Source organism: Hyaena hyaena, unplaced genomic scaffold (genome assembly GCF_003009895.1).
Source record: "Hyaena hyaena isolate Hyena2069 unplaced genomic scaffold, ASM300989v1 scaffold_35, whole genome shotgun sequence".
Lineage (NCBI taxonomy): Eukaryota > Metazoa > Chordata > Mammalia > Carnivora > Hyaenidae > Hyaena > Hyaena hyaena.
Window position 1 is genome coordinate 5539718 of NW_024080667.1, and position 10758 is coordinate 5550475.

The window sequence follows — 10758 nt, forward strand, 5'->3', positions numbered from 1 at the left end:
CCCCCACCGCTGTCTCACTATCTGACTGCCCCTCTGGTCACGACTTCTTCAAAGACGGCTATCTCGGTGAGGCCCATGCCACCTACAGGCTGGCCTCCAGAACACCCTCCCCAAAGGCCTCCGTCTCCCCAAGCTGCCCACCACCTGTGGCAGCTCCCCCAACGGGAGCCCCCAACTGCCTCTCTGCAGGAAAGAAGATACACACAGAGGCCCTGGAGTCTCTAGATCACTCCACCATGGTGGGATTTAATTCCATCTCAGACAAGCCTCAGCCTAACCATTGAACTTTGGCTGACAAAGCAACAGGCTAACACTTGGCCGTAACGTGTTTCATTTGTGCCGTCCACACCAGACACTGCATAGCACTGGAGTCAGCCCCCTGAGAGCACCCCCGCCGCCCTGCATAGAGGAGGATGGGGATGAATATTCAAAGCCAGGGAAGGGAGAGAAAAATGGGTACCCGACTGGGACTGCCCAGAGGGGGCGAGAGAGGCGCCCTTGTCTGGCAGGTGAGAGGGCGAACAGCAATCCAGGAAGGGGCGACGTGATTACACCCGTGGGACATGAACTTTCCCATGGGAGGGGGTGGGACCCTGGAAAAGGCTCTGTGCTCAGGGCGCCGGCTGGCTGCTTGTCCTCGGTGACAGCCCTGGAGGGAAGCGGAGATGGCCAGGAGGCTGTGGCAGCCTCATAGCTTCCTTTGGCCTTTCCAGCTGAGCTCAGGCAGAGAGAGCCGGAGCCAGCCCTCGGCGCCCCCGCGGGCCCCGGGAAGTCTGCATCAGGGCCGGAGGTGGGCTCCGAGGGCCCTCTCTACAGGTCACCAGAAGGGCTGCAGCCAAGCTGCCGCCTTCACCGCTGGGGACCACAGACAGTCCCTTCGAGTGACCGCTCTTCAGCTGCCGAGCAGTTCCCGTCTTTCAGGGAGAAGGCAAACGCTGGACTTCACTCTCTTCTGTCCTGACACACGTGTGCACATATTTAAGAGGCCAGCCAGGGAGGGAGAGGGACATGAGTGACACGTGCAGCCTGGCTTCTCCTCCTGGCGTAGAAGTGAGACTGTGGGTCTCCTCTGAGGCATCTCCTCCAGACACACAGCACACCCAGAGCCCGACTTGCGCCTCCCTGCTGGCTGAGTCACTCAAGGCTCAAGTCCGCGGGAACCAGCAGTTCCCCAGAAAGGACCAGAAGACACCGGAACAGAGGAGCTAGAGATCACTGGCTTGGGCCCTCGAGCGATGAGATGCTGTCAGTCCACACACACACTGCTCCCTTCCAGAAGGAACCGGAGGCCAGCACGCCCAGCCAGGGCGGGGCTGGGACTCCCAGGCAGGGCTGGAAGGGTACCCCTCAGGGCGGAAAGGCATCACCCTAGTGCGAGAGGTGTGAGATCCCCGGCTCCCCCGGCGCCTGCCCTCAGTCGTACCTGGGATGACAGCTGCCCCCACCGCTGCTCTTCTAAAGGCCTCAAGACAAAAATTCCTGAGAAGGGGGGGGTTCCCTCCACGCCTGCCTGTGGGGCCCGCAGACCGTTAGCTGTTGAACAAGGGAATCACCCGGGTGATCTCCTGTCTGCAGATGGGGCACCGCTTGGGCTCCGGCAAGGCGCGGTAGCACTGGGTGCAGGAACAAACGTGCCCGCACTCAAGAAAGACGCAGGACTTGAAGCTGCTCAGGCACACGACGCAGGCGCTCTTCAGACTCTCCCTGTCCTCGGGCTTGGCGCCGCTCAGCAGCTGCTCCTCGTGCTCCTGGAACTCCTTCTCCAGCTGCCTGAGGCGCAGCCGCTCCTGCCGCTGCACGTAGTGCTTCCGCAGGAGGAAGAAGAGGGCTGCACACGTGGCAAAGCCGAAGACCAGCGTCAGGACCTTCCAGAGCCGGACGCTCGACTCCTGCCTCTGCAGCAGGCTGTCGAAGTCCTGGCTGCTCAGGTAATACTGCATGCCCTGCTTGGGCGGCTGCAGGCGGACGGAGCTGCTGTCCAGGACCAGCTCGCCGACCCCCGTGAGCGTGGCCCCGACCTTCAGCATCTCCTCGGTCTCCTGGATACCTTTGGGCCGCTCGCCGCTGATATAGTGGCCGATGACGTCGGTGAAGGACTGGACGGAGGGGTGGAACTTCTTGTACACGGTCTCCAGGCCCAGGTCCTGGGAGTCCAGGGGCCTCAGCACTCGCACGGCCACGTCCACGCTGTCCTCGTGGGGCACCAGGTCAAAGGGCACCGTGTTGGTCCTCTGGTGGATGATCTTGGAACAGTCATTCCTAAAACGGCAAGAGAGCCCCAGAGGAAATAAAGGACAGCAGACACCCCACGCCCAGGCAGAGAGGGGGTGGCCTAGAGGCCAGGACAGGATAAAGTCTGACAGGACCAGAAGAATACACACAAACCACCACTTTCCAAGTGCCTCATGACAGGGAAGCTCAATTTTTTAGGTTCTCGGGCAATACCAGCGGGCACTAACCACTGTCAGAGAACATCTCTACCATTTGTTTCTCTTCGCCACGTTCAAATAAACATCCAATTTCTTACAAAAAAAAAAAATTAAAAATATAACTACCACAAAGGTGCCCAGGTGGCTCAAGGAGTTAAGCATCTGACATCGGCTCAGGTTGTGATCTCACAGTTCATGAGTTCAAGCCCCGCACTGGGCTGTGTGCTGCCGGCTCAGAGTCTGCTTCAGATCCTCTGTCCCCCCTTCTTTGTCCCTCCCCCACTTGCATACACTCTCTCTCTCACACAAAATAAATACACATTAAAATATATATATATATGATCCGGCAATCCCAATTCTCTGGGTATACATCCCAAAGAACTGAAATCAGGATCCTGAAGCGGGATCTGCACTTCTGTGTTCACTGCGACGTTCTTCACAGGAGCCGAGACACGGAAACAGCCGGGGCGCCCATCAGCAGATGGGTAGCTGGAGCATGACACACACACACAGTGGAACATTACTGAGCCATAAAAAAGAGGGAAGTTATGCCCTCTGTGGAGACAGCAGGGATGAGCCCAGAGGACACTATGCCGAGCGAGCGAGGCCACTCAGCAGGACAACAGCTGCATGATGCCATGTACATGAGGATCTAAAACAGTCACACTCGGAGAAACAGAGAGCAGAACGGTGGGTGCCAGGGGCCGGGCAAGACGAAAATGGGAGGTGCCATTCAATAGGTATGAAGTTTCGCTTCCATGAGGTGAAGAAAGTCTAGACACGTGCACACACCTTTGTGCCTGGAGCTAACGGCACGGCCTGCCACGCTCCACAGTGTGTGAGAGGGGCAGATCCCGTGTTAAACAATACAAAATACAAAACCAAAAAACCTAGGATCAGTTAGAAAAAGGGTTCTCTGAGTAACAACACAAAATTGTTGTAATAAATGCTGAATTCGATAGCCCATGCCACAAACCGGTGGTTCTCACGCTTCAGTGGACAAACCAACAGATTCCACATGTCCCCCCACCCCACCCCCATTGTGCAAATGCTGTTTCGGTAGGTCTGGAATTGCAGCCCAGGAACCTGCGTTTGAACAAGATGCCTCGGGGACTCTAACGGCAGGGGTCCTCGGGCCCCACGCAAGCATGCTGTTGGCGTGAAGACACTGGTCCGCGCACGACACCAGCGTCCGAGCCGCCCGGCAGTGAGGTGCGGCGGGGCCAGAGAGGGTGCGTACCAGAGGTGGGTTGTTCGGTTCCACACCATCTTGTGCTCCTGCAGGGTCAGCCGCTGAATCACTCCCTTGCAGTTTTCCACAAACTGGCTGTTAAGCGTTTCTTTAACGGATCGGACAGCTCCTAAATGGAAACAAGTTATTTTCATTTGTTTGAGCTTAATTAATCAAAATGGTGAAAACAATCATCACGGCAAGTTATGTTTTGCGGGAACTCTGCTAAGCACTTTACACAAACCCCTCATTTCAGCTTTATGATAGCCCTGTAAGGGAGGAATTCCTTTAAAGATGGGGCAAGGGAGGTTCAAAAAGGTTGGGTATCGCTCCAGGATCACACAGCAAAACCCCAGGTCTTTCTGACCCTGAAGCCCCAAGGCTACAAAAGGCTCTGAACAGCAGCCAAGGCTTTTAATCGAACTTTTAGAAGAAGTTTTTAATTTTACCAATAAACAAACATACCTTCGATAACAGCATAAGGCACACATTTTCCCGGAGCTTCTGAAAGAATGCTCTTTAAGTCTTCACCCAAGTGGATTCTTTTAGCTCCCTAAATGAAAACAGCATATTAAACTGACTGATGAATACTGCACGGTCTATCAAACCTAAAGGCCGAACAAGGAAACGACTATTTGCTTTTCTCATGTGGAGAGAATGAGGAAATCAGGCGGGAAGGAGACGGTGCAGTCACATTCCCAAGCTGTGCCCCGGAAGCTGCACCACGTAACCAGGTATCTGCCATCTAGAGAGCGGGCCAAGCCACGGGGCTCCCTCTCCAGTTACCGGAAACATACCCTCCTCTACATTTTAACTGTTCTAGGTGAAAATATCTGAGGTACTTATCAGTTTTCATATCATAGACCAAACATAACTTAATCTCTTCTTGATGACACCGAACCTCGCATCCCAAACACGGGGCAGTGGCCCGGGGAGGGGGGGGGTCTCAGCACACCTCCGTCTGTGCCCCCCGTTACACATGGCAGGAAAGGGGTGCCTTCGCCTTGTGGGGCAAAGCTGTTTGCTGGCACTACTCTCCTGCTTTCCCGTTCCTTGTTGTACTCGCGGGCAAGCAGGTGACAGCTGCTGTCCCCTCCCTGCTCCCGCCATCCCCTCCCATTCAGTTTCCGACCTGCTGCGCATGGGGACCGAGCACGCCGGGTACCTGCTGCACCACAAACAAGACAAAATTAATAAAATCGATGACCGTTTCCTGAGCACACACGTGCCAGGCACTGTGCGGGGCGCTAGGGATTCAGGGATGAATGAAGGACACTTCCTACTTGCAGGGTCTGGCCATCAACAAACCTGAAGGATGCCAGGTAAGTAAACCCACCGGGGCTGAGGGGGGGCTTGGCACTCTAAGGCCACTGAGGTCACTCTAAGGTGAAGCTAGTGCTACACAGCAAATGACAGGAGCTGCGTCGATTCAAGCTTACTAACCACCTACACTGAGGATAATACAAGCAGCAGCCTAGCAACAAACACTTACGGTCTGTTGTCTGTCATCCGTCTCCTTCCCCTGGGCTATTAAGATCTGGGAGAGCTGGGACCTTGCTTGTCTCGCCCCCTAGTGGCAAGAACAGTGCCTGACCCATAGCAGGCGCTCAACCCGTGTTTGATGAAGAAGTTAGAGAATCATCACTTAGACGGCCTGCAGTTGACCCTTGAATAATGCAGGGGTCAGGGGCACCGACCCCCCTACACAGATGAAAATCTGTATACAACTTAATTATTCATAGCCTACTTACGATTGATGAGAAGCCTTACTGATAACGCAAGCAGTCAACCAACACATATTTTGTTTATGTATGTACACTGTATTCCTATAATAAAGCATGCTAGAGAAAAGAAAGTATTTTTTAAAAATTATTAAGAGAAAATACATTTATTGTGCTGTATTTACTGAAAAACATCTCCAGGTAAGTGGACCCGGACGGTTCAAACCCATGTCGTTCGAAGGTCAGCTGTGTACACCAGGCACTGTGCTAAACACTTTAAGGGCACAAGTAATGTAGTGCTTCTACCATCCCTGTACAGTGGACACTATTGTCCCCAATTACAGGTAAGGAAACTGAGGCTCGGAGAGGTGAAGTGATTTGCTCGAAGTCACACAGCTGGGAAAGTGTCCACCACAGCATGGCCAGTTCAAACTTTTTTTTATAAAGACGAGAGGAAACAGGGTCAGAAAGACCCGGGGTTGAATCAGGCTTCAGTGTATCCACTGTGACTTTGAGCAGTTTAATTTACCGGAGTCTCCGTTTCCAAAACTTTTAAAAACTGGGGAGAAAAGCCTCTCCGGATTTTTAGGGGATTAAAGAAAGCCTGCGGTGTGAAAGGGCCTAGCCCAGGGACTGGCACATAGTAGGTATGCAAGAAATCTGCATTCCCATCACTATGAGGGATCCACAAGGATAAGACTCAAACCTACTCTGGAAGTTTTGCAATCTGATCAAGAGAAGAGAATGTAAAATGTTAGAAATCCCGACTCTTTCCGGAAGGGGCCATTTCATCCTCATTTGGGAACTAACTGGCAAGACTGTTCAAAACTGGTTCCTGGAGACTTCATGGTATCGAAGCTCCCACATTCAGGCAGCCCGCTGCCAACTTGATTTCTGACTTCAAGTGTCAGCAAGTGAAGTATCAGTTACACTCCTAGCCAATCACTTCAGGAGCGACTTGCTTATTTATAATCAGAAAAACAACTGGGCAGCAGCTGGACCCTCACTAAGAGGCCATCTGCACCACAAATCCAACTGCGAGGTAACCCAGTTCATTCTGGATGGGATTCCAAAACTCCCCTCCATAAGCACGATTTCACTGGAAACGATATGATGCTAATGAGCTAAGTTAGGTTTAGGAATCCTTCTTCAAATAAACGTCAAGTTAAACCCTAACTCTGACATTGTGACATTTCAGCCAAAAGGAATCGACAGACATTTACTGACCGTCTACCACTTGTCAAGATCGGAGTTAGAACCCAGAAGGAAAGAAAGAAAAAGGATAAAGAAGACCTGGGCTCGGACCTAAAGCGGTCCATCTCTCATGGGCCAGACATTCACAATAAGGCGATGTGGTCGATCAGAAAAAACCCCTACACTTGGAGTCAAAAGATCTCACTTTAAGTCCCAACCAGACCAGCTGTAAGACCTTTTCCTCTGCCTCTCAATTTCCTGCTTTGCAATCTGGAGGGAACTGTCATTTTCTCTACCTCAAAAACTTATTGTGAAGAAAAAAAAATAAATAAGATGAGATCGTGCTAAGCTGTAAAGGGCAGCCCAGGAAAGAGTTATTTTTAAAATAACTAAAATATTAAAAAAGGAAGAGTCTGTAGAAGCAAGGAAGTGAGTAGTTACATAAATGGGCAAAGTCGAGGGTTTCTGCACTTGCTGTTCCCTCCGTCTGAACTGTTCTTCCCCTAGACACCTGCACGGTCCCCCTCAGGAGGAGGGACCTGGGCTCTGTTAAATGTCACCTTATTTAAAATAGCAAACCTCCCTTTCTCCCGCATTGCATTTCCTCTCTTCCCCACATTATTTTGTCGTATTTTTCTCCCCATCTGTCCCACCATCTGATGCACTTGTTATGGTCTGTCTGCTGGTACCAGAATGCAATCTCCGTGAGGGCAGGGGCTTTCGTCCCTTCTATCCGTGCGGTATCCCCAGGGCCTGAAGCAGAGTCGGTGGTCAGTAAGTTATTTGTCGAATCAAGTAAGGAAGTCGAGGTTCTGGGTAACGAGCGGGACTTCGGAGAAAAGGGGCAGTGAAATGGTTATTACGAAACCCGAATTCTGATCCTAGCTCCTCCAGTGACCAGCGGAGCGACACCTGTCAGGGCCGGTTTCCTCTTTGGACAGTTTCCGACGCCGGAGCGGCCCAGCGGCACCGGGGACAGGGGTGACCCGGCTGAGGCCAGGCTGGCTCCAGCACTGACCTTGAGCTCTTGGGCGACCTGGGCCTTCTGCCGATACACGGAGTACAGGACGGCGGTGACGACAGAGCTGGTGCCCAAGAGGATGACCTGACCCAGCGAGGGCCGCCCTCCGCTCTCCATGGCCGCGCGCGGGCTGCGACGCCGAAGTCACGCCGCGCGCCCCCCGCACTCCGCGCCCTCCGCCCTGGACGCGACCCCGCACCGCCCTCCGCGAGCCCCGCGCTCTGTCCCCTGGCGATGACGCGCGGCGCCGGGACCGGAAGTGGGCGGGGCCGAGTAGACCGGAAGGCGGTGTTGCCTGGTTACCGCCCGGCTGCCCCGGCCTCCACAGTGGCTGCGTCTCCGTCGCAGAGGGAAGGACAGAGCTGGCTTGGAGGAGCTCAGAGATCGCTTGTCGCTCAGGACCCTTTTTCCCCTCGGACGCTCGGCGCACCGGCCGTAGTTGACGTGCTGGTGCCGCCCTGGTCTCGATCCCTCTGGTTTCCTGGCTTCCTGGGTTGTTTGATGGGTTCTTGGATGACTCCGGTCAGTGGACTGGGAGGAAGAGGACGAGTGTTAGCAAGCATTTAGGAGTATTGCACATTTTTTATTTTTTTTAATTTTTTTTAATGTTTTATTTATTTCTAGAAGAGAGAGAGAGAGACAGCGTGAGCAGGGGAGGGTCAGAGAGAGAGAGAGAAACAAAAACTGAAACAGGCTCCAGGCTCTGAGCTGGCAGTCAGCACAGAGCCCGACGCGGGGCTCGAACCCACGAACCGCGAGATCATGACCCGAGCGAAAGTCGGACGCCTAACGACTAAGCCACCCGGGCGCGCCGGAGTATTGCACATTTTATGCTCAGGGCAAACCTTGAGCCTGGGGTTTTATTCTTCCACTTTACAGAGGCGAAAACGGAGGCCGGGGAAGTTAGGGAATATGCGCACAGTCACACTGCTCATGAGTGCTAGAGAGGAATTTATCGGACTCCGGAGCCCTTACCTCCAAGAGGGCAGATTAGATCACCCAAGTAGCCCCTTAATCTGCCATCTTGGCGTGTATTTGTTAACCAATAATTACAGCTACTTTGCTGAGTGCCTGTTACGTGTCAGGAATTATGTGACAAAAGTATTACGGACATCCCATTTAATCCTCACAACACGACTAAAGAGCAGCTTTCAGACTATCTTTTGGCCTCTTTAGTGATTTCTTTACTAAAATAATCAGAAGATACACAAAATCTTACCCAAAACATCAATGGGTTCATCAGGCTGGTTCCTGCAGGTTATGCTTTTAAATTCCTGAAAGTGTAGGAGTGCACCCTCTGGTCAAAATATGTAAGGTGAATCTAAATTCTGTAAATTTCTCCACAAAAATAAAATCTCTTTATTAAAGAACTTGGCTATCCATGGCATTTTTCAACCACATTCCTTAATTATCCTTGGAGTCAGCCAAGAATTACTTTTCTGTGAACATGGAGTTAGAATCTCCAGATTGTTAACATCCGCAGATACTTTTGATGACTTTCAATCCAAGAAGTGATCATGAATTTGTCACACACATATACACTTAAAATGAAGTCTAACTTTATTTTAATGGAACTTGCACAAAAGTTAGTAACACATTGAGTTGGCAGAGGTGCAGGGACAGAGACTCTCATATTTTGCTGATGTGTGTGAAACTGGACATTCTTTAGCGTTAACAATTAGGCAGTGATGATCAAGATTAAAAGTGCCCACACCAATTGGCCTAGAAATTCCACTTCCAGAAATTCTTCCTACATTAATACTTACACATCTGAACAGGGCAAATGTACAAGATTATTCATTGCAGCATTGTTTTCAATAACAAAAGAATGAAAACCTCAACATTACCAAAGTTTCTTGGTTAACTAAGTTTTAAAAATGTGTATATACGAGCATAGTAAAGTGAAAAAGGAAAGTGCAAACCTGTTTAAATACGAGCCCATTTATTTTAAAAAGTTGGGGGGGGGGGGCCTGGGTGGCTCAGTGAGTTAAGTGTCCTACTCTTACTTAATCTCAGTTCAGGTCATGAACTCACGGTTTGTAGGTTCAAGCCCCATGTTGGGCTCTGCACTGAGCACAGAGCCTGCTTAGGATTCTCTCTTTGTTCCTCCCAACTCACACATATGCCCTCTCTCTCAAAATAAACTTTTTTTTTAAAAAGGAGGGGGAAATGTATATGTTTATATATACCTAGAAGGATTCATAAAAAGCTGATGATATTGCTTGTTTACGTAGAAAGGAATCTGGTGGCTAGAGAACAGAGTGACTTTTCACTCTCGTACTTTTTGAGCATAAATGTATGGCATATTTTGAATTAATAAAACTTGATTTAAAAAGATCAGGAAGAACACGCTACTCCACAGCCCATGAGTATGGGAGCCTCCTGCTTCCGAGGCTCTGGGTGGGTATTAGAAGATACAACCGTATATACACAGGCTCTGCCCTCTGGCTGTTTAGGGCCTTGGGGAGAAGTAGAAATGGACAGTTATCTATTATCCAGGCCCAATGGAATTAGGGCAAGCAAAATTCCGCCCCGGGTAGGGAGGTGCAGCTTATTTTCCTCGCTAGGGAAGGAATTTGAGGTCTATAAACAGAACGGAGGGTGGAGTGGAGAGATAGGAGTAGGAAAGACTTTTCACGCAGAGAGAGCAAGAAGAGCAGAAAGCGCAAGGCTACCAGGAGCTGGCAGGGCTAGCCCGAGCCCAGGACATGTGATGACAGAGAACAGGGAGCAAGTAATTCGAAAGGAAGGTTGCAGTCGGATCCTGTAGGCTTCTAAATGCCAAACCAAAAATTTCAACTTCGTCCTTTGGGAGATGCGATCTAGCAAAGCTGTTTGAGAAGCAGCAGCAGCACATGATCTAATCTGGTTTTGGGTTTTTTTTGTTTTTGTTTTTGTTTTTGTTTAATCATCAAAATTCCCATATCTTTAGCACACAGCAGGGGAAAGAGCAGCAAAGGGACTGTAAAAATGAAAACAGGTGTGGTGCCTCCACTGCTAGGAGTCCCTGTTTAAGGGTTCTGACTATTTGCTTTATTCTATAGACTCTTTCATGGGTTCCTTGGGAGCTTGTTAAAAGACCATCACTCTTAAATGAAACAGTTTGGTTTTAACCAACCCTGGCATTTCTTTGCCGAAGGCTAAAGTCCTTCATTAACCATG

The 10758-nt window shown here is 50.8% G+C and overlaps 1 protein-coding gene across 1 annotated transcript; it reads right to left on the minus strand.

Moving 5' to 3' along the window:
* Positions 1–217: 217 nt before the first annotated feature.
* On the minus strand, positions 218–7800 carry MUL1 (mitochondrial E3 ubiquitin protein ligase 1). The gene is made up of 4 exons (XM_039229051.1): positions 7594–7800; positions 4126–4213; positions 3670–3790; positions 218–2259 (listed from the first exon to the last, which is right to left on the minus strand). The coding sequence occupies exons 1-4, from the start codon at positions 7711–7713 to the stop codon at positions 1530–1532; spliced, it is 1059 nt and encodes a 352-aa protein (XP_039084982.1). The 5' UTR covers positions 7714–7800; the 3' UTR covers positions 218–1529.
* Between the last annotated feature and the right edge of the window lie 2958 nt (positions 7801–10758).

Bases quoted from the DNA above. Each gene is read 5' to 3' on its own strand.
- MUL1 (XM_039229051.1), bottom strand. From the start codon at position 7,713: ATGGAGAGCGGAGGGCGGCCCTCGCTGGGTCAGGTCATCCTCTTGGGC. The intron at 4,214-7,593 runs GTCAGTGCTGGA...GTTTTCATTTAG, and splicing joins AGGTCGCCCAAGAGCTCAAG to GGAGCTAAAAGAATCCACTT. The intron at 3,791-4,125 runs GTATGTTTGTTT...GTTTCCATTTAG, and splicing joins GCCTTATGCTGTTATCGAAG to GAGCTGTCCGATCCGTTAAA.